At 41.6% G+C, this 24,239-nt stretch overlaps 1 protein-coding gene and 1 pseudogene across 3 annotated transcripts; both read left to right on the forward strand.

Moving 5' to 3' along the window:
* Window positions 1–967: 967 nt before the first annotated feature.
* Window positions 968–23,606, forward strand: NMI (N-myc and STAT interactor). 3 transcript variants are annotated; one of them, XM_055144331.1, is made up of 9 exons: window positions 968–1,166; window positions 1,790–1,857; window positions 6,354–6,447; window positions 8,197–8,292; window positions 12,214–12,376; window positions 16,820–16,926; window positions 17,201–17,387; window positions 21,143–21,249; window positions 23,261–23,606. In XM_055144331.1, exons 3-9 carry the CDS (start codon window positions 6,364–6,366, stop codon window positions 23,462–23,464), a joined length of 948 nt encoding a protein of 315 aa, XP_055000306.1. In that variant the 5' UTR covers window positions 968–1,166; window positions 1,790–1,857; window positions 6,354–6,363; the 3' UTR covers window positions 23,465–23,606. The 3 variants fall into 3 exon arrangements, with proteins under 3 accessions (XP_055000306.1, XP_004619437.2, XP_055000313.1); XM_004619380.2 differs by lacking the exon at window positions 1,790–1,857; XM_055144338.1 differs by lacking the exons at window positions 1,790–1,857; window positions 23,261–23,606 and adding an exon at window positions 22,958–23,185.
* LOC129401471 (5S ribosomal RNA) lies at window positions 22,774–22,888 on the forward strand (annotated as a pseudogene).
* Window positions 23,607–24,239: the final 633 nt, after the last annotated feature.

Raw genomic sequence — 24,239 nt, forward strand, 5'->3', positions numbered from 1 at the left:
TGGAATCAATTATTGTGAACAACTCTATAAAAATAAAATAAAATAAATAACTGATTCCCATCGATATTTTTTAAAATTTATTTTTAATTAGTGAGTCACAGTGAGGGTACAGTTACAGATTCACACATTTTTGTTCTTGTTTTTCCTTCATGCAATGTTTAAGAGCCCATCCTTCCACCAGTGTCCATTCTCCACCACCAATGAACCCAGTATCCCTCCCACCTCCCCAGTCCCATCCACCCACCTCACCCCGCCTCTGTGGCGGGGCATTCCAATTTGATATCTCTCTTTCCTTTTGGGTGTTGTGGTTCCAAATAAGGGTATTGAGTGGTCATCCTGTTCAGTCTCTAGTCTACTTTCAGCACGCATCTCCAATCACATTTTACTTGGTGTTCCCTTCTCTATCTGGGATGACTTTCCCCCAGCATATGAGGCCAGCTTCCACGCTATGGAGCCAACCTCCTAGTATTATATACTACTATTCTTAGGTATTAGTCTTGTACTTTGTTGTTCTATATTCCACCGTCCCATCGATATTTTTGATGTAGAGAAAAATCAGACTTTTTTTTTTTGTTTTTGGTTTTTGGGTCACACCCGGCGATGCCCTGGCTCTTCACTCAGGAATTACCCCTGGCAGTGCTCAGGGGACTATATGGGATGCTGGGATTAGAACCTGGGTTTGCCGCGTGCAAGGCAAACGCCCTACCCGCTGTGCTATCGCTCCAGCCCCAGAAAATCAGACTTTTATGTCCTGTTATTTGGGATCCCTGTATTAGTTATCATGTCTGGTGATAAAGCACTATTTTAAAAATAAAAGTGTCCTGGAATCTCTGTAGATGGAAAACTTCAGGAATATGGGAGGGCGGATAGCTTAAAAAAGCAGAAGAAAGGTTTGAAAAAATCGAAAGTGAAAATAATTCTCACTGAAGGGCAGCGTGGGCGAGGTCCTGTTCCAACGTCCACCAGATCCGCGGGCGCATTGGCCAGTCTAGCCTGGCGGCTTCGCTTCCCATTCGAGCACTTATGTATTTCCTTTCTTCTTTTCCCGTGAAAGGAGGCAAGCCGTGCGTCGGAGCGCGGGGCAGGGGACGTCTGGGGGTGCTGCGAAGCCCACCAGCTCCCGGGAGTCCCCCTGCCAAGTGCGTGCGGCGCGCAGCAGCAGGAGGGTGAGTGGGGCGCCCCGACTGCAGGCAGGTCCCCCTTCAAACCCTGCTCCCGGGCCCGCACCCGGCTGGGCGCCCGTTCCCACCCCGGTCCCTGCAGACCGACCCCCAGTCGTCCGGGTGGGTGCACCTCGCCCCTCCCCGGACTCTCCGGCTCCCAGTCTGCTGCCCTCCGGGCCTCTTAGCTCGCTCGGCTGCTCCGCGGAAACCGAAACTTAACCCGGGTTGTCTTCCCCCACTGGGCCTGAGCGTCCCGGGAGACCGCGATTCCTTCCCCCACTGGGCCTGAGCGTCCCGGGAGACCGGGATTCCTTCCCCCACTGGGCCTGAGCGTCCCGGGAGACCGCGATTCCTTCCCCCACTGGGCCTGAGCGTCCCGGGAGACCGGGATTCCTTCCTTACGCGCAGCCGGCGGCCGCAGCGTTTGGCAGGGGAACGTCGCTTTTCAACGCGCGCTGGGGTTTCCCGAGCCATCCACAGAGTATTGCAGTGGCAACAGGAACGTCAGAACGTGGAGCATGCAGACGGGGTGTTGTTTTATTTATTTATTTTTTTGAAACTGGGTATCAGCATCTTAGAATCCCCCCAAATTTCTTCCCTTCATTCTTCCTCTCTTTTGTGATCAGACTTGCCCAAAGCAAGATTGCATGCTGTACAGGGCCTGGCACCGGGCGGTTATTTGAGGAAACGGGTGGTAAAGTGGCATTTAAAGTCCATTAGCTGCCATTGTAAGTTACCAAGTGAATTAGATTAGACTCCATACATTGTGTAACTTCAAATTTTGTAGGTTGTGTTGTTAAAAAAAAATCATAGCAACAACTGAATAGAAAAGTAGGGGAAAAACAAATATTCACGGTGGGAAGCATGATTAAAACGCTGTGCAGCAAGCTTCCAAGAAAGGAAGTGCTGGAGTAGGAGCAGGAGGGTTTTTTTTTCTTGTTGAGTGTGTGTGTGTGTGTGTGTGTGTGTGTGTGTGTGTGTGTCTGTTCATGTTTAGTTGCTTTCCAGGAAACTCATGTATTTGTCAGTGGTAGTGGTGGGCATGCGCAGTTGAGGAGTATACGTTGGCAGTACCTGGTATGAACAGAAACCGAGATGAAGGTCAAACGTCATAGAGGGTGTGCTTTTAACTATGGTATAGAGAAAGGAGAAGTGTAGCCAGACCCTCTGCGCAGTCTCCACTCAATTGTTTTTGGGTTCAGTCTTGATTTAACCAGAGTCAAATGAATGAAACAAAGGGATTTCTCCCAGGTAGGGGTTGACACACCCTCCAAAACATGGGCCTTAAATCCAGACCACTTATAGCTCAGAGACTACGCTGGCTGGTACCCGGGGGACCGTGCCGTGCAGGGACTGACACCCAAGCCTCTTCCTGCGTGCAAAGCATGTGCTGAAACTCTGTCCTGTTTAAGCCTCTTCTCTTGTTTTGTTTGAACTTCTTTTTTCCTTTTTCTTTTGGGCCACACTCATTATGCCCAGGGCTTACTCCTGACTCCTCCACTCAGGAGTCACTTTTGGCAGTGCTCAGGGGACCATATGGGATGCCAGGGCTTGAACCCAGGTCTGCCATGTGCAAGGCAAGCACCTACTCTCTGTACTATCACTCCAGCCCTGTTTTAGCTTTCTTTTTTTTTTTCCTTCTTGTCATTTCATTTATTTATTTATTTTAAAAAATTTTTTAATTAGTGAGTCACAGTGAGGGTACAGTTACAGATTCACACATTTTCGTGCTTGTTTTTCCCTCATGCAATGTTTAAGAGCCCATCCCTCCACCAGTGTCCATTCTCCACCACCCATGAACCCAATATTCCTCCCACCCCCCCAGTCCTATCCCCCACCTCACCCCGCCTCTGTAGCGGGGCATTCCAATTTGATATCTCTCTTTCCTTTTGGGTGTTGTGGTTCCAAATAAGGGTATTGAGTGGTCATCCTGTTCAGTCTCTAGTCTACTTTCAGCACGCATCTCCAATCACATTTTACTTGGTGTTCCCCTCTCTATCTGGGATGACTTTCTCCCAGTGTTTTAGCTTTCTTTACCCCAGAGAGACCTAGTAAGTTGGGGGTGGGGGGGTAGATAATGCAGAATCATCTTTGTATTTTACTTTTTGGGTGATAAGTGCTGGGGGATGGAACTGGGGCCTCACATAAAGAGAGTCACGCACTGACGTGTTGTGTCACATGTCCCAGATTTCCAGCCCTTGATCCCCATGTGTAAAATCAGCTGACCACAGCTTCAATCTACAAAGTTCTCCTTTGCAGTGTAGCCCCAACTTGTTCACAGGTTCTGGGAAGTGGCATGTGGGTTCTCTCTAAGGTAACCCATATACTGTCTGCTCTCTGATTGCGTTGTACATTCCATATACAGTGGGAAAGAATCTAGATACTACTAATCATGCTAGAGGAAATTCTTGGGGGTTATTTTGATGTATAACATTTCATGTATTAACTATATTATGAGCTTTTATTAGAAGTTCAAAATAATGTTAACATTTAAAAAAACAATGCTAAAGTTTCTGCTTTCTGGAAAGGTAGTGAGTAATTCATATACATTAGATGTCCAGAGAACAAACACAGGTTAGGAAACTACACAATACCACAAATATTGGATTTTCCCTTGTAGCACCTTGTATTGTGCTGAGAATAGATGCAAGGAAGAGTGGATATGGCCCTTGTTTTTGAGGTCATGATCACCTAGTCATGGAATATGACATGCAAATAGTCACAGATCCCAAAAAAAGGCGAAAGAGGGAGAACTAATGCCTTTTGGGAGAATCAGAAAGGGCTCCGAACTGGGGGTATATGTGTGTCATTTTGAATGGACCTTGAAGAATAGTAAGATTTTATTAAGTGAAAATTGAGGTTGGTAATAGAGGAAGAATGTGCCATCCAGAAAGAGAGGAAGGGGAAGGAGGAGGGGGCTCAGTGGGTTTATGTGCATAGCGTGTGCAGCAATGGTCTAAAAAAACTAGAATTTTTATAAATTTCGGTTAGGTTGTGCAAGACTTTGGATGAATGTTGAGAGCACTTATAAGAATTGTATAATTTATATTTTAGGGTATATATGGGGAAAGAGAGCCATATGTGTAGACTATCTTCTATTTTGAAACTATTTCTAACTTGGGGCTGGAACTGTAATAGGGGGCTTACCTTGCACATGGCTGGCCCAGGTTCAATCCTGGGCATCACATACGGTTCCTGGAGCTCTGTCAGGAGTGATCCCTTAGTGCAGAGACAGGAGTAAGCCCTAAGCACCACTGGGTGTTGGCCAAAAATAGGAGGAAAGACAAAAAGACAGACAGAAAGAGAGAAAGAAAGAAAGAAAGAAAGAAAGAAAGAAAGAAAGAAAGAAAGAAAGAAAGAAAGAAAGAAAGAAAGAAAGAAAGAGAAAGAAAGAGAGAAAGAAGAAAGGAAGAAAGAAAGAAAGAAAGAAAGAAAGAAAGAAAGAAAGAAAGAAAGAAAGAAAGAAAGAAAGAAAGAAAGAAAGAAAGAGAAAGAAAAAGAGAGAAGAAAGGAGAAAAGGAAGGAAGGAAGGAGGAAAGAAAGAAAGAAAAAGAAAAAGAGAGAAGAAAGGAGAAAAGGAAAGAAGGAAGAAGGAAGGAAGGAAGGAAGAAGGAAGGAAGAAGGAAAGAAAGAAGGAAAGAAGGAAGGAAAAGAAGGAAGGGAAGGGAAGGGAAGGGAAGGAAGGAAGGAAGGAAGGAAGGAAGAAAGGAAGAAAGGAAATATTGTTACTTTTTGGTGACTTTGTCACAGGTGCTACAAATACTATGTGACTTGTGTAAAATAAATTTATATTTGAACAGAACACTATTTCAAAATGTATACATATGTATATGAAAGCAAAACAAAAGAATACAAAGAAAAAAAGAAGGGAGAACACTAGTGAAAAGTTGTTTGAAGTAAAGGTGTAATTCCCTCCACCCCCCCCCCCCCCGTCCCCCCCAAGCCAAGTAAATGGACTTAAAGGAGTATAAAAGCTCCAGGTAAGAACCTATGGCTGTGTTGGGCGTGTTCTGGAGGGCCTGGAGAGTAGTTCACTAGGATAAGCACATACAAAGTCTTCAGGAGTCCTGGTATTTCATGGTTTCATGGTTTCCTGAGAATAGCAGGAGTGACCCCTAAACAGAGATCCTGAAGAACCCCTCCCCCAACCCAAGTCCCCAGGTGTGCCCTTCCTCAACTGAATAAAAAATGTGTTTTTAAAATTTTTTTTACCTGCATCAACATTTTGGAGTTTAGTTGGGAGAGCTGAATATTTAAATCAAAACCTTTGGGGGAAAAAAACCAGTAAGAGACTAAACTAATAATTCTTTTTTTTGGCAGAGGAGCCTTGGGTCACACCAGGCTGTTCTCAGGGCTTACTCTGGCTCTGTACTTGCTGGAGATTGAACCTTATTTGACCGAATGCCCTATCTGTTGTATTATCATTCTGGCCCCATAAATAATTTTAGTAGTCTTCTAAAATAAAACATCATGTTACGATTGGGATGAGAACTACAGGGAAATGTTGATACCTCTTATTTTGGGGGGCTGGAGAGATAGTACAGCAGATAGGACACTTGCCTTGCACTGGGCCGACCTGAGTTCGATCCCCAGCACCCCATATGGTCCCTCAGGCACCACCAGGAGTAATTAATTCCTGAGTGAAGATCCAGGAGTAATCCCTGGGTATCGCTGGGTGTGGCCCCAAAAGCAAAAATTAAAAAAAAATTTAAAAATACCTATTATTTTTTTTATTGTTCTGAAAAGGAAAAGAATTTTAGGAGACTTTTATATGTTTATAGGTATTAACGTTACTTGATGGAGGCTGAGTACAGTGAGTAGGGCCCTTGCTTTGCACGTGGTTGACCCAGGTTCAATCCCTAGGACCCATGTAGTGGGCTCCTGTTCTCTGCCAGGAGTGATCTGTGAATGAAAAGCCAGGAGCAAGCCCTGAATACCACTGGGTATAGCCACCAAACATATATATATATATATATATATATATATATATATATATAGGGTATTTGAAATGTAGACTTTTTGTATATACAAAAAAAGTATTTGAAATGTAGACTTTGTTTAGATAGACGCCACATGATAAAAACTTTCATGACAGAAAATAAAAGATGCCTCTATAAAAGGGTAAAAACTTTTATTTCTCTTTGAATTATGTGCACATATATTTTTTAAAATGCTTATTTTTTATAACAGTTAAGGAATCATGGCAGATGATGACAATGACAAAAAGCCAGTTCTTCAGGAGCAAAAGCCAGATGAAGAACCTATGAAAGATGAACAATACAAGGTAAATAAGAAAAACTATTAGGTATGAATAAAACTTAAATTTTAATTATTTGAAATTAGACATATGTATGTCTTTGTACAAAATTATCTCAGACTGGGGAGGATATTGATGTCTTCTTCACTATTCAAATTTTATTTCCATCCAAATTTTATTTTATTAAAACACTGTGAATTGCAAAGTTATTCATAGTTGGGGTTTTGTCATGCAATGTTCTATCACCAGTTCCTGCCACCGGTGTCTACTCCCTCCACCAGTGCTTCCAGATTCCCTCTCCTACCCCCCGACCCCACCCCCAGCTGCTGTATTGACAGCACTGTCTGTAGCACTGTCACCTGTTGCTCATCGATTTGCTCGAGCAGTCCCAGTAACGTCTCCATTGTGAGACTTGTTGTTACTTTTTTTGGCATATCGAATACACCATGGGGAGCTTGCCAGGTTCTGACGTGCGAGCGGGATAGTCTTGGTAGCTTGCCGGGCTCTCCAAGAGGGGCAGAGGAATCTTGACAGACACCTCTTAAATTTGGTTATTAAAGTTGAGTCTCATGATTTCAGTGTTGTTAACTCTGTGGCTTGGATATTTAACTCTACCAATCCTTAGTACCACCTATGTACCCGAGTCCTTTTGACCCATACCCCATTGCTTCTCGTCTATCTCCTCTCCCCTTCTCCTTCACTTTATTTATTTCCTTCTCCCTACATTCTGGGGCCAAGGGTGATCTATGCCTCTCCATCCCCATTGAACCACGGCATTTCTTCATGCAATGTTACTGTAAATTGCCCAGTTACTCTAAAGATAACATATAAGTTATTTTATCCTGTCTTTAGTCTTCTTCTGACTAACTTCATTTAAACCTTATAAGAATAATCACATTTCTATTCTGTCCTTACAAAACTTAAAATGCCAGTTGCATCTTTAATTTTCGTATAAAACTTACAAGCCCAGACCCATTAGGGTAAGGTAGCGTAAATCATTTGCTCAAGGCAGTTATCTTTCAGGACACACAATGGTACCTTAGAACACAACAAAAATGTCGGGTTTTGTGCCACAGCTAGCAATGCTCCTGGTGGTTCACAGGGACCATATGTGGTGCGGGGAATTTTAAGCAGGGTGGTGCCATTGCAGCCACACGCAAGACCTGACATTACCACCTACACTGTCTCTTGGGCTCCAGCAAAAATAAATGAATGAATAAATAAATAAATGAATAAATGTATTACCCACAGACTAACACATCCACAGTTACAACACTGAACCAAGACTCAAGATGTAGATCTAGTTGTTTTTTTTTACCACAAACATTTCTGTGACTTTGAACTAGAGAGTTTTCTGTTTGTACAAGGGGAATCATACTGGTCAGTGCTAGGAAAATTAACAGATGATGATGTAAAACTTTAACAAGTAGAGCTGGAGCAATAGTACAGTGGGTGGAGCATTTGTCCTCTATGCTGCTAACCGGGTTTGATCTCTGGCTCCCATATGGTCCCCGGAGCACTGCTAGGAGTAATTCCTGAGTGCAGAGCCAGGAGTAACCTCTGAGTATTGCCGGGTGTGATCCAAAGTGCCAAAAACCAAAAAACCAAAAACCCTTCACCAAATATACCATTTGTGTAGTTATTTATATTTATTGTGAAACTGCCTAGTGTTTTGTCTTTCTTTGTTCACGCTGAAAGAAATTTAGTTTCTTTAATTCATTGAGGAAAATGAGCTTGGGATTGTTTAATATTTTAGTACTCCTTGATATATTTTAGGAATTAATTGATGAAATTACAAAGGAAAATATTCAACTAAAAGAGGAGATCCAGAAGCTGGAATCTGAGTTACAAGAGGCTGCAAGAAATTCACAGGTACCTTTTTATTTTATGTATCGCATTTTTGGACAGAACACCATTTTTCATATTTAATTTAATTTCAATCATTTCGATTGAAATGATTGGTTATATTCATAAGTGGTTATAACCAATCATTATAAATGATTGAAACGATTTGGTTATATTAAACTCACCCTTACAAGATTATGATCAGGGGTCAGAGAGATAGCACAGTGTATAAGAAGCTTGCCTTGCATGTGGCTGACAATGGTTCTGTCCCCAGCAACACATATCTTTCTCCACTCCCGGCACCACCAGGGGTGATCCCTGATGGCAGATCCTGAAGTAAGCCCTGAGTTAGCTGGGTGTGACCCACAAACCCTAAAATAAAAACAAAATAAAAGATTATGATACTCCTTGGCACCACTGTTAGTAATAGCCCAAATTGAAAATCACCCAGATGTTGTTCCCACGGTAGAATAAATTAATAATTGGGGTGTGCTCAGACATTGGAAAACTACACAGCCATGAGAATGAGTAGACTGCAACTATATGCAACAACATGGATAAAAATTCATAAAAACAAAATGTTCAGCCAAAAACAAACAAAAGGGGACTGACCATCTGCTTCCATTTAAAGAAAGCAGAAAGCAAGATTAGTGCACCAGTCACCCGGGTGCCAGGTAGGAGCTGCCAGGGACCCCAGAGAGAACTGTTTATTCTTATTTATTTAAAAAATTTTATTGAGTCATGATCGATTACAAAGTTATTTGTGAATTTATAATTGTGTTTCAGGCATACAATGTTCCAACCCAACCCCTGCACCAGTGTCCCCAGTTTCCCCCCCACCCCTTCTTCCTGTCTCTGTGACTGGAGATTTTTTTTTTTTAAGGCACTGTGGTTTGCAATTTTGTTACTGATAGGGTATCATGCACATCATTTTACCTCCTCCTCCAAGAAAGGCCCCTTGCTGTCACCATTGTCTTAGTGTTCCCTTCCTTTGCCTACCCCCACCCTCAACCCAGTGGCAAGCTTTCTGCTGAAGACCTGTTCTGATGTCAAAGAGAAGTTTTTGAGTATTGGTCATGTTCTTCTGATTATTGATCTGATGCTGGTCATGTGTGAGCATAAAACTTGTAAAAATTTGTAAAAATTTTTAATTTAATTCAGTAAAATTGTATCTTGCTATGTTCTTGTATGCTTGGCAGCCACACCCACAAACTGTCCCCGGTGCCGTGTAATCCCATCAACGGCCAAGATCCAGAGACTATAAAACATTGCTCCCAGAAGCTTCTCTTATAGCCTAGTTTTTCCTCTCAGAGAACCTGGCAAGGTGTGGAGAGCATCCTGCCCGTACAGCAGAGCCTGGCAAGCTCTCTGGCGTATTCTATATGCCAAATACAGTAACAATGATGGTCTCATCCCCCTGACCCAAAAAGAGCCTCCAATACAGCACTGCTGGGAAGAATGAGTAAAGAGAGGCTGCTAAAATCTCAGAGCTAGGAATGAAGATGTTTCTAGTGCCCGCTCGAGAAAATCAATGATCAATGAGATGACAGTGACAGTGACAGTATACTTTAATAATGTAACTTTAAATATTTATGTATGTTAATGCAAAATTAAAAAATGATCCCTATTCATCATTTTTTGATCAATTATTAGGTGTCTCACTAAGTTCTTTTCTTTTCTCACCAAGACTTAAACAAATAAATTATATTATTTTAAATAAATTATTATAGCACCAAGGAGCTATAATAATTTTACTGAAAAAAATTATAATATATATAATAATTTTAGTGATCCATGGAGATAGTTTAGGGGTCAAGGCACTTAGCTTGGCTGAAGACAACCCTGATTTGCTCCCTGGCACCACTTATGGTTCCCGACACTGCCAGGTGTGAGTGGAGAGGCATTGAGCTAGGAATAAGCCCTAAGCACCTCTGGATGCAGCTCAAACTGCCAACTCCCCTTAATTTCAATGAATTCCATAGTTTAAAATAAAATTGAATATATATTAATTTTTAAGTTATCTACTACTTTTCCATAAACTTGAATTTGACTTTCATCCCTTGTTTCCTCATAATGTCATATTATTAAAAATACTACCTGGGATGGAAGGTGTAGCTCAGTGACAGAGCTCCTACCTTGCACGTGTGAGGCCCTGGCTATGATCCCTCGCACTGAAGTCCTTATTTTCTTTTGTCTTCACATTATTTAAATGCTTAAGGTATTGCACTATAAAGAAAAATTTCTGAAACATGGATTGAGATTTCTAATATCAGATATTCCTTTCTGTATTTCTTCCCACACCCCTCCACTCCCCGCCTGGGTAACTGATAAATTTCATTTTACTTTCTCTTTACTTTGGTTACATTCAATATTTCAACAAAAAACTTACTATTATTGTTAGGAGTTCCCCACTAGAGTCAGACCTGCTGTGAAGAGATATGAGATTTTGGATTTCTGCATTATTTTTTAATAAGAATTTTATTTTATTGAATCACCATGTGGAAAATTACAATGCTTTCAGGCTTTAGTCTTAGTCATACAATGCTGAAACAACCATCCCTTCACCAGTGCCCATATCCCACCACCAAAAAAAAAAAAACCCACAGTATACCTCCCATCCCGCCCACCCCCGCACCCCCCCTCGCCTTGTAACTGATAATTTTCACTTTACTTTCTATTTACTTTGGTTACATTCAATATTTCAACACTAACCTCACCATTATTGTTAGGAGCACCCCACTAGAGTCAGACCTGTTGTGAAGAGAAATGAGCTACTGCGGCCTCGCGGTTTTGGATTTCTGTACTTTAACAACTAAGTCCAGGGAGATTTCTTCCGGATGTTGGATCATTGCAAGCTTGTAAACCCCATCTGTGGTCGTCATAATATGGCGTCCCCACGCCCTTCATCCCCGGGAAGGGAGAGGCGAGAGAGAGAAATACCTTTCCCCTCCTGGGCGGGCATGGGGTTGCGGCTTAGTTCTCAGGCTGGAGACATTCTGCAAGTAGTTGCCCATGTCAAAAGTGGTTTAGCTGGGTCTTGATTCACGCTTGTGCAGCTGCGGAGGGGCCGCACACACGTGCGGCCACTGGGATCACATCTCAGCAGCGGCAGCAGGGGCTGGTGCCCGGATTTCTGTATTTTAGCAGGTAAGTCCCGGGAAATTTCTTCCAGAAATTGGATCATTGCAAGCTTGTATCTCTCATTAGTGGTCCTCATAATATGGCGGTCGCCACACCCTTAGCGCCACCCCTCCCCCCCCCCCCCCCCACTCCCTGCAAAGAAAAGGCGGGAGAGAAAAACCTTCCCCCTCCTGAGCAGGCATGGGGTCTCGGCTTAGTTCTCAGTCTGGAGACATTTTGCAAAGAGCTGCCAGTATTAAAAGTAGTTTAGTGGAATCATGCTCGTGCAGCCGCGGTGAGGCACACACGTGATCTGTGGTCATGTTTTAAAAGTTGGGGAATGGAGAAATTTAATATAATGAATTTCAAATCATATTAAAACCCCGTCATTTTGAAAAAACTATCTGGGAATGCCACTAAAATAACCATAGAGAACACCTGACCGTATGAGAATAAATATATTGTCTGATTGTGATTCCTTTGTGAGAATGGCATACCTGTTTAAAAGGTACTTAACTATAGGAATGACATAAGCTCTAGAATTAAATATAATAAAGTATTGGCTAATTTAAACACTGATTTGAAAAGGTAGGAGATTATATATTTAAAATTTCATCTTTGAATTCATATTAAAGGATCAGCATTTGATTACAAGGCTGTGTGTGTAGCTGAGCAAAAGATGTACTATAAATATTACATAAGACCATACTCAGTGTTCTGAGGGGTTCTAAAATCCTGGAGAATGAATTACTGGGTGATTAAATGAGATTGTCATTGGAAGGACTTATTTATTGTCTTGATTATATTGAACATTTCTGTTTGGATTAGATTAAAGAGGATATTCCTGACTTTAAGTTGAAATTCACGACTGTGGAGAATCCTGAAAATACCAGAAGGTTTTTAAATGTCTCCTGCTCATTTCAAGTGAACTCGCAAATTTCTTATGAGCTACAAAAAGGACAAGCGCTTATCACCTTTGAAAACGAAGAAGGTATAGCCAATGTTTACAGTGTTGTCTCTCTTACTTCTGGGAAGCACTTAGACTCTCAAAGAGTTTTCTAACTATTACTGTACACTTTTCACACTGATCATTTTGCCTCATCCTCCCCATGACACCCTGAGAGGGGCATGCTTATCCAGCCCATTTTATCAGGGAGAAATGTTAGTTGACTTAAACAGTATTACTCATTCAGAACATGATCTCCAAGACTCAAGTCTGGATATTGTAATGTCTAGTACCAGTATCTTTCTACACCACTGGCTTCTTCCAAATGATAGTATTAGTAATGATATTTGGAGGGATTAGAGGTTTACACAATTCTCAGCATTCTAACAGATATGTCTCATTTTGTACTCAGCATGACTCTTCTTTTGTTTGTTTTGTTTTTGGGCCACACCTGACAATGCTCTGAATTATTCCTGGCTCTGTACTCAGGAATTACACCTGGTGGTACTTGGGGCACCAACCACATAGGATGCTGGGAATTGAACTGGATGGGCCACGTGCAAGGCAAAATACCCTTGTACTATCTCTTCAGCCTCACATGGCCCCGTGAAAACAAACAAACAAACAAGCAAACAAAAAACCCAAGAGCACAGGAGAGTTACTCTTTGTATGTTATGGTCAGGAAAATGAATTAATTTCTAGATGTTTTAATGATTTGTCAAGAGCATGTGACCAATAAATACAGAGGGTTGAGGAGTCAGAGGTTTGGGATGGGCCAAGTGTTTGTCAGATGAATGGTGTAGGATCATGCTCAGAGCTGGGGACAGCAGATTGAGAATGCTCTGGCTCCAAGGGACAACTTTGGCCCTTCCTAGAAGTGTCATTTCCCTTGGAATCTTTAGATCTCAGGTCTTTGTGGTATTACCTGCCTCTGAGAGTTGCATTAAATATCCCATGAGAATTGCTGATAAAATACTTAACAGTGTCTGGCACATATTAAACACTTTTTTAATAAATAAAATTTTTAAAATAAATTTTTGTTCTTACTGTAAACATTAGCAATGACATGTTTTCAGATTAAAAACAAACAAACAAACAAATTGGATAAGGGACTGGCTTGAGTTGTACAAGTTTACAAGTTGCCGTGCTGTGAGCCAAACGCTGAGTCTGAGTGCCATTATTTTCTGCAACGTTCCTTTGTGGTGAGCCAAGTAGGCCTCCCCTTTCATACTGTCAAGTTCTGGGCTAGGACTACTATCTTTCACAAGCCCTCCCAGAGCTCCGATTCTGGGGAGTTGGTGGTTGTAACCCACACTTTCTGATAGCCATTCTCTCACAGTGTTGTGAAAATCACATTAAAAAGAAAGGCATTTGAGCAAATGAGTGGATATTTGTTCACTGCATGAGGCCCACTCCTGCAGTTGAGGGTCTTTGAGGAGAACAAGAGCTTTGCTGGGTTGGGAGGTAGTTAAAGGGCTGGAGCAGGAATGCCCCCTTCACCCTATGCTGGGAGATGATACTGATGGGTGTGCTCCCTGGCAGAATAGAAAGAACCAAATGGAGTATTTGGAATACCACTAAGAGGAAGAGGGAATTTGGGAGGCACGGTTTCTGCATGGGAGTACCTGGGAATGATGCAACTGATTTTTTCCGAAGCAGCCCTGCCATTGTTTGCACCCTTGGCCTGGCTTTGAAAGCCTGTCCTCTGGGGACATCTTTGGGTTAGACACATTTTCAAGAGAAGTTGGCTTTTTCTAGAGTCACACAAATTTTGAACCAGTCCCCCTCAGCTACGTCAGATGGCCAGATGTTGGAGGCTTGGGGGAGCGGGAGGGAAGGCAAATCATCTGAGTATTACTTCACTGGGCTTCTCTGTTATTATTGCCTGTTGTCATAAACAACACAAAGGAAGTCATGATTCAAGTTTTCAAGTCATAAAGTGGTAGGATCCCACTGAATTCCCACATGACAACGCCCTGCCTTCTCACCCTCTTTCTCTCTTCCTTCAGCTGTGGTGATGGGCTCTCTGGTTGCCATAAACACATGGGCGGTGTAGGAGATCAGAAGAGGCATCTCTCAGTGTCATAACATATTTAAGCAGCTACAAATAGTAACAACTGAATGTTTTAAACTCTCCTGACACACAATTAGAAATAAATCTTCATAGATAAATATGCATTTAATTAAAAAAATTCAGGAACTTTGGTTTCCATAACTGGTCTTGGTAGGGTTTCATACATAAAACATCCCAGTGTCACACCTTCTACCAGAATGTCTGCTTCCCTTCTCAATTGTGCCAGTCTTCCCTCTCTTCTCATTCTCTCCTCTATGGTAAGTTTCCTACTGTAAATTTGTTCTTAATTTCTGTTGCTTTTGAGCACTCAATGTATTTCTTTATCCCCACATATAAGAGAGACCATTCAGTATTGGACCCTCTTTTTCTGACTAACTTCACTCGTTAGACCCATCCACGGGCAGCAAATTGCATGATTTCAAGTTTTCTTACAGCTGAGTAGTATTCCATTGTATATAGGTACCGAAGTTGCTTTATCCAGTCATCTATTCTTGGTTGCTTGAGGTGTTTCCAGATTTTAGCTATTGCAAATAGTGCTGCAATAAACATAGGAGAAATTTTTTGTTTTTTGTTGTTGTTGTTGTTCTGAATAGCGTTTTTGGCCCCTTGAGGTAGATGCAAAAGAGAGAGGAATTGTAGGGAAGCTCAATTCCTAGTTTTTTCAGACACATTTATTTTGATGTTTTCCAAGAGGTCAGACCAGTCCAGATTCCCTTATCAGCAGTGGATGAGGGTTCCTTTTCCCCCACAATCACGTCAACCGTGGTTGTTTTTGTTCTTTGTGATGCATTCCAGTCTCATTGGTGTGAGAGGTGATAGCTCATATCAGTTTTGATTTGCATTTTCCTAATGGTAAGTGATGCAGAGCGTTCTCCCTCCCCCCATATTCCTATTAGCCATCTGCATGTCTTTGACAAAGTTTCTATTTTTCTCTTACCCCATGGGGTTGGTTGTTTCTTATAAGTAACAAAGTAACAGTGCTTTATGTATTTTGGATGTCAACTCTTTAACAGATGGTCCTATCTACATGCATTTTGACCTGATATGTAGTTGATGTCTAGAGTTCTAATGTCACTTTATTATTTGGGGGATAATTAGATTACTGAGCCTCTCCCATTTTCCTGGAAAAATTGATAGCTCTGTGATTATAGCAAGACTGCCAACTCTTAAATTAATGTCCTTAAGGGCAATAGAACAAAAGTAGAATTGCTCATTAAGTATGGTCCTCCAAACTCCTCTCTTTTGATAAGCAAGCCTGTGTTATCTTTGGGAAAGTCAGAGACAAAAATGGATATTTATTTCTCTAGCATTTATAACATAGTAAAGAGAAGTGATGATTGAGGCCCGAGAAATAGCTGAGTGGGCTAATCACATTTCAAATAGGAGGGCTAGTTTTGATTCCTGGCCCTGCATAGTCCCCTGAGCACCCTTGAAAGTGACCCTTAATTCCTGAGCTCAGAGCTGGGAGTAGCCCCTGAGCACCAATGGGTGTGGCCTCCCAAATATGAAAAAAGGGGAATGATGATTGATAATAAGATTAATTGTCAGATGACACCACATTCTAATATTTTCCCAGCTTACCAAACATGGAAGAAATTTCTGGCTCTGCTAAGGTGTTAGGGTAATTTTCTGATAATTTATTAAGACGTGGAAGGAAAGAATATGCAGTTTCACTGAAACAATTATGAATTTCCAGAGAATTGTGAGGCTTATCTCTTAAAAAATAAAACTAAAATTTCCTGAGAATTTTTGCATTTCAAGTTTGCTAATATGGTTTGACATAATTATGCCCTAAATCATAGCAAGACCATTTTCACTGGGTAAATCCAAGAAAAAATAGAAAATTAAGTTATTGAAAATTAGAGTAAATTGATGGAGCTCAATGGTAGAGAGCCTGTCTGCTTCCATGTGTGTGAAGAACTGGATTTAATCCCTGGTAACGCACACAGTATATATATATAAACACACACATATATGTATATATATATACACATATATACATATATAATATAGCACAGCGGGTAGGGCATTTGCCTTTCACGCGGCCAACCCAGGTTTGATTCCTCCGTCCCTATCGGAGAGCCCAGCAAGCTACCGAGAGTATCCTGCTCGCACGGCAGAGCCTGGCAAGCTACCTGTGGCGTATTTGAGATGCCAAAAACAATAACAACAAGTCTCACAATGGAGATGTTACTGGTACCCACTTGAGCAAATTGATGAACAACAGGATGACAGTGATACAGTGATACAGTGATGTATACTTAGATATATTTATATTTATAACTTAGATATATTTATATGTAAGAGTGAGAGAAAAGAGGGGATAATTATGAATGTCCAGAACAATTTGATCTTAAACTGAAAGTGTAAAAACTTCAAATATTAGAAATTCATATTTCTCAACCTTTTTTCAGTTGCCCAAAATGTGATCAGCATAGGAAAACATCAAGTGATGATTGATGGTGTAGCTGTGGAGATGATGGCTGGTCCTGTTCCATTAAGCTCTGGAGTCAGATTCCAGGTAACACGGGGAAAGCTTTTAAGAATTCCGTTAATTGGGGCCAGAGAGATAATACAGTGGGTAGGGCACTTGCCTTGTATAAAGCCAACCCAGGCTCCACCCCCAGCACCCCATATATTCCCAAGATCACCAACCAAATTCATTCTTTAGTACAGAGCCAGGAGTAACCTCTGAGCATGATTGGGTTTGGTCCAGAAAACAAAACAAAACAAAAAGATTCTTTGAAACAAAGGCATTTTCATCTGTATTTCTGAATATAAGCACAATTTTCCAGTTTCATGTGGAAATTTCTAAGATGAAGATCAAGATCACTGGAATTCCTGATGTACTGCCTGAAAATATCATGAGAGACAAGCTAGAACTAACCTTTTATAAGTCCCGGAGTGGAGGCGGAGAGGTGGATCACGTGGAGTATGACAAGGAGTCCGGGAGTGCTGTCATCACATTTGTGGAGAGTGGAGGTACTCAGACATTTAGTTAAAGTTAAAGAAGTGTTCTGCCATTTAAATTATGTTTTTGAATTTCTCAAAGTATTCCTCTTTTACCTTTTTTGGGGGGAGGGGAAGGGATATATGGGTTTGTGCCTGGTAAACTGGAATTTGGGGTTCACTCCTAAATCTCTGCTCTGAGCTCCCTCCTGGCGGTGGGGGGAACCATGCAGTGTCAGGGATGGAAACAGTCAACTGCATATGAAGCAAGGCCTTTAATCCTTATACATCTCTTCATCCCCGTTTTATTGATGATTTATTACCATACTAATTAGAGTAATCTTACAAACTCGTGTCCAGAAAATTATTTCCATGAATGCTACTGAGAATGACAAAATTACAAATAATGACAAAATTACAAATAATTTTCTATTAGTCTATTTTTGTGTTGGGCTGGAGCAATAGCACAGCAGGTAGGGTTTTGCCTTGTCAACCCGGGTTCAATTCCTCCCTCTCAGAGAGCCTGGCAAGCTACCGAGAGTACCCTGCTTGCATGGCAGAGCCTGGCAAGCTACCCGTGGCGTATTTGATATGCCAAAAGTAGTAACAAGTCTCACAATGGAGACATTACTGGTGCCTGCTCGAGCAAATTGATGAGCAGCGGGATGACAGTGATACAGTGATTTTTGTGTCATATCAGGCAAGGAACAAAGTGTCCTCTAGCTCTGTCTCCTCTGACCCACAGAATCTTTGGAGGTAGTTGTTATGCTCACTTTCCTGATTAGGTAACTGAGATAAAGGAAAGATAAGTAATGTATCGAAGATCACATAGTGGATATATGACAGAGCAAGTGTGTGTGTGTGTGTGTGTGTGTGTGTGTGTGTGTGTGTGTGTGTGTGTGTGTACACGTAATTGAACTAACTGTGTCTTTTATCTCACCTATCATGACTAAGAAGGGTATTTTAGGAGGGAAGAACTTTACTCCAGAGGAGACTATTAGGGTGACTAAAAATACAATTATGTGTTATTTTCTTTTAGGTTTAAATGAATTTTTACCAAGCCATTATATAGAGGTTTAGATTTTTTTGATTTATAAATAGCAGATTTAACAGTTGCTTTTGTTAATATATTCTTAAGCTTTTCCTGTATTTGAATGTGTAACTGTAGTATATTATTTAGCTGAGAGTCAGAGAGATAGTAGAGTGTAAGGTGCTTGCCTTGCATGTGGTCAATCTGGGTTCTGTCCCCAGTGCCACCAGAGCACAGGAGTGATCCCTGAGCACAGAGTCAGGAGTAAGCCCTGAGCACCACCAAGTGTGGCCCAGAAACAGAAAAACAAATCTTTTTAAGGCTGAATCATATTCCATTGTTTGTATATCCCACATTTTATTTAATCATTTGTTGATGAACATTGTTATTTTCTACCTTTGACTCTTGCCAAATGCTCCCAATGAAGTGTGAATAACTCAGTCCCTACTTTCAATTCTTTTGTGCCTGTAACTAAAAGTGGAATTGCTGGATGGTGTAATCCTATGTTTAATATTTCTGTGGAACTGCTACGCTGCTTTCCACAGTGGCTACACCATTGTATGTTTTCCCCAACATTGTACCAGGTTCCAACTCCTCCACAGCCTTACCCACAAGGGTTTTTATTCTTAACCATTGCACCATGCCAATAATAGGTAGGTTGTTGAGAGGGTGGGTCGTTAAGGGGAAGGGAAAAAGGGAAAAAAGTGACTTGATATTCTTTTTTAAAAAATTTTTTAATTTTTTTAATTTTTTAAATTTTTATTGAATCACCATGTGGAAAGTTACAAAGTTCTCAGGTTTATGTCTCAGTTATATAATATTCAAGCACCCATCCATTCACCAGTGCCCATATTCCACCACCAAAAACCCCAGTGTACTCCCCGCCCCCGCCCTCCCACCCCCAACTGTATAATTGATGAATTTCACTTCATTTTCTCTTTACCTTGATTACATTCCATATTTCAACACAAAACTCACTATTGTTGTTGGAGTTTCCCCCCAAGAAAGACAGCCCTACTACTAAGGAAGCATTTGATAATTAGTTTTCCATTGCTGAGAATGAAGAGATATGTAGCCCCACTACTCCAAGTACATAACTCTTCTTTTTTTTTCCTTTTTCCTTTTCCTTTCCCCCCGCCCATCCCCCATCCCGCGCCTCATAGTATGGTAAACGCCACGCCGCGTTTCTCCATGAAAATGGGAAACAACCCGGAAAGAGGGATATTTCCTCTTCTTGGCCGGCGTGGGGCTGTTGCTTAGTTCACAGTCCAGAGAAATGGCTGCTACTTTAATAACCTTCAATATTTCAACAAAAACTCACTGTTATTATTTAGAGTTTCCCCCCAAGTCAGACCTGTTAAAAAGAAACCATTTCACATTGCTGACAGTTATAGATGTTAAGTCTATAACATCAGGTTTTGGATTTCTGTATAAAGTCCAGGGAAAATTCTGCCAGAAATTGCATAGCCCAGCTCACAGTCCCAGTGCATTGCTGTAAGAAGTCTCTGGAATCAAAGTCTTTAGGCACAGAGGGTCCGTTTCACTCTCAGCAGCTCCGAATTTACCTGGGCAGAGGGTGTGCCCATTACACCCACTTCCCATGATTCCCTAGGAGCCCCAAGTATAAAAATCATATACCTCTGGGTTAGGAGTCTTAGAAGATGGCTCCTGCTATGTGGATGCTGCTGCCACCGCCATTTTCCATGCAGGAAGACAGGGTGGGGAGGAAAGATCCACCCCCGGGCAGCACGGGGTTGTAGCCCAGTTCACAGTCCCAGTGCATTGCTATTAGAAGCTGCGCTGGATGCCCGAATGTGTTAGGTCTCTGGAATCAAAGTCTTTAGGTGCAGAGGGTTGTTATTTGATATTCTTAAGGAATATTTCTGCTAAGTATTATGCAATATTTGCACTACCTTTTTTCCCTGTAGGGGAAAGTTTCTGCTAAATTGAAGTAGACGAGAATTAGTAATGAATCCCATATATATTTCTTAAAAATTAATCACTTAACAGATAAATGGATACAAAAATTGTGTATCTATACACAAAGGAATATTACTCAACTAGACAAAAGGATAAAATCTTGTCTTTTGCTACACTGGGGTGGAAGTAGAGGGTGTTATGTTAAGTGAAAAAAGTCTGAAAGGGGAACAATGAATGTCAGATTATCTCTGTCATATGGGGTGTATAAACAAAAACAAAAGATGGGGTTGGAGCGATAGTATAGTGGGAAGAGCATTTGCCTTGCATGTGGTTGACCCGGGTTCAATCCCCAGCATTCCTTATGGTCCCCTAAGCTCCACCAGCAATAATTTCTAAGCACAGAGCCAGGACTCACCCCTGAGCATCGCTGGGTGTGACCCCCCCAAAAAAGTGTAAAACAAAAGAAAGGGAATGGATGATGGTAAGTAAAAACAAAATCTTAAACTCTGACAACAAAACTGATTTTACCGAAGGGAGTATAAGGTGGGGAGCAAGATGGATGTGGTGCTCTGGCACGGAGGGCGGGAAAGTGAATTAGAAGTCATGTAAGGGCAGTGGCAAATGGTTTGGGGCACAAAAGTGGTGGTGGATGTGGATAACTTTACATACCGAATGCATATATGTTAATGCTATTGTAAAAAACAATAAATATTAAAAAATACAATCCTCAATTCACCATTTACTAAGAATGTCATTATTCTTGAGAGCAATTTTAGCTTTTGTTTAAAACTGTTATTTATTAAAAAGGGTTATAATTTCTTTTTGAATTTAATTCTAGCTGTTGATAGGATTTTGAAAAAGAAAGACCATCTTCTTTATCTAAATAAGGACTGCCATCAAGTGACTGTCTCTCCATATGTAGAAACGTACTTGAAGAAGTTCCAGGTAAAGTCAACTCTTTTCTTCCATCTTGAGAACCTTCTGTTTAACGCCACCTCAAAAACAATAAAAAGTTGTGAGTCTGTTATTGTTTGAGCCTTCTCAGAGAGGGATATCAACAGGGTTCTTTCCTTCCTGCTTGATGGAGGATGTTTGTCTTCTTTGAAATATTCTCATGAAAACACTGTATCTTGATTACATAATTGTTTTAAATGGAAATGACTCTGATAATTACACAGTCTTTATTTTCATTTGTGGAAACATAACTACATTTCTCTCACGCATCTACTCTCATTGGTCATTGAACATGATTTTCCTGTTCATTTTTTCTAAATTCTTATCTTGATGTCAGTAGACCCCACGGGTGGCTTATATGAAGCGGAGGAGAAAAATGGTCCCTTTCTCCCTGTGCCACCTGGGACCCAGGGTTGCTTAACAGATAAATGTATACAGCTGTGCCACCTGGGACCCAGGGTTACTGGATTCTTGCCTTGCCTTGCAGAAAAGAATTTCAGGAGTAAACAAGCAGTGAAGTAAAACAGATTCTATTTGGAGGTTTTTGAAGGGAAGGAGGAAGAGAAAGTGGGAGAGAGTGGAGAGTAATGCATTCAACGGAGCACCCAGGCTTCTCCAAGGGCAGAAGACATCCAGCATTAGACATAAAAGCATGAAAGTCCACGTCTTGAGGGGAAATGTGGGTGATACATGTGTTCGGGCTGCTTGGCCATGTGGGCACAAGCAGCACATGGACACAGCATATGTACGCACTTCCTCTGTTCAAGGTGGCTTTTATAGGGTTTGTCCAACCTGCCCTCATGTGGGGCTTCTACCTAGATAAGAGTCTGTTGCAAGGGTTGTTGCTAAGTACTGGGTGCAGCCTTTGATCTTTGGTCCTGCTGGATCTTCTCTTGGAGGATGGGTCCAGCTTTCTCTGGTCTGGGCTAGCTGAGAATTAATCATATTAAAGGAAGGAATTGAGGGTTCTCCAGTAATTTCCTTCACGCCTTTTCTATAGGGAGAATGTCAGCCTCCTCAGGGTCTATTGCTGGAGAAGGTCTTATCAGATCTTGCTTTCTGTATCCACAAGGTGTGTCAGATTCAGGGCTAGTGGCTTTTATTACTTCCAAAAATTTCACTGCCATCATGTGTGTGTGTGGGGGGGGGGGGGGGGAGGGCCTTCCCTAACCTACCTGCCTGTGTCAGTCTTACCCACCAATTTTCTTCCTTTTCCTTTTTTTCCTTGGGTGCTAAGTGGCATCACTTTCTGTCATTGTCACTGTCATCCCGTTGCTCATCGATTTGTTCGAGCAGGCACCAGTAACATCTCTCATTGAGAGATTTATTGTTACTACTTTTGGCATATCCAATAAGCATATTGTCATATCCAATACTCCACGGGTAGCTTGCAGTCTCTGCCGTGCGGATGCAATACTCTCGGTAGCTTGCCGGGCTTTCTGAGAGGGGCAGAGGAATCGAACACGGGTCAGCCGCGTGAAAGGTGAACGCCCTACCGCTGTGCTATTGCTCCAGCCCCATACCCATACCACCCTGAACATGCCCTATCTCGTCTGGTCTTGGAAGCTAAGCAGGGTCGGGCCTGGTTAGTACTTGGGGGACTGCCTGGGAATACCGGGTGCTGTAGGCCATCACTTTCTACCTAACAAAATAGATGGCAAGCTAAAACTTTTGACTCAACTCCACATTTTCCTTCTAGCTTTCCTGTGAGCCCAGAGTCTTCTCATTCTTTCCTCTCTGCTTCGCTCTTGGACTGGACCTGCTGTCTGCAGAAGTTGAGATGTCGTTCCCTTCCTCTTTGCCTCTCTTCACTCTTCACTACAGTGTCACCAGCGTGATCCTCCTGAAACTCTGACCTGACAAGGATTTTTTTTTAACTTTTGAAAAATCTTCCTGCTGCAGCTTGACTGTCCTAAGATGAAGTCCAGCATGTTCAGCCGAGTTTATAAAAATGAAACTTTGCAATTCCAAATCTTAGAAAAATTTTTATCTATCTTCTTAGGTGTTCTCTGGACTGTCAAAGAGAACGGTGCTGCTGACCGGAATGGAAGCCATTCCAACAAATGATGAGGAATCTGTGGAAGATTCAGTGAACATTCACTTTCAGCGAAAGAAGAATGGAGGAGGAGAAGTAGAAGTCGTTAAGTGTTGTCTCAACCAGCCTTACATGGCATACTTTGAAGAACAGACTCAGGGAATCATATGACAGCTTCTGAGCCCAAATCACTGTCAATAGTTAACCAAAATAATTATTTTTCTTCAGCATCCATTTATTCTAAGATGCCTATGTACATGATTTTGAATTGTTTAAAATGGTGCTGTTTTCAATTGTAATAAAGTGCACTAAATTAAAAACATTTTCATTCATCTATTATGTGGATTGGTGCCCAGTCTGGGGAAAACAGCCTTAAATGATTCACTGCCCTCCCTACTGCTCGGAATTGTCTGGCCTGGTCATGTGACCTGATTCTGTTTGGCCCAGACTTACAGACATGCAGACTTCACTCAAGATTTTTCCAAAACACCTGACCAGTTTGTGACCACTTCAGATTTGACAGGACCTTCCCTTTTGTGGAGCATCTCACTCACTCTACCTCTCCAAAGGTATTTCTCAGAGATCAGAGTAATCTTTTCTCTTGACCGCTCCTTTACCCAGAGGACCAAGTGTTTGTTCCTGGTTATGTCCTCTTCAAAATGACTGGTGACACAAGTTTTCTTCTTTATTATTCATTTCTTCACTCATTCATTCATTTAGCCTCTGGCTGGGAGTTCGGGCCCAGTGGTGTTGGGGGGAGAGGTAAATTGCAGTAACGGAGGATGGTTAAATTCAAGACTTCTATCTTTGGTAAGATTAAATATTTGGTCAGATTTTATCTGAATACAATATGTATAATGAAGACCCAACAGCAGATTTCAATTCATATTAAATGAATATTTATGCTGGTAGAAGCTGAAAGTGTTTAGAAAAGCCTGGAGAGCTA

This window comes from Sorex araneus, chromosome 1 (genome assembly GCF_027595985.1).
Source record: "Sorex araneus isolate mSorAra2 chromosome 1, mSorAra2.pri, whole genome shotgun sequence".
In the NCBI taxonomy this organism is placed as follows: Eukaryota; Metazoa; Chordata; class Mammalia; order Eulipotyphla; family Soricidae; genus Sorex; species Sorex araneus.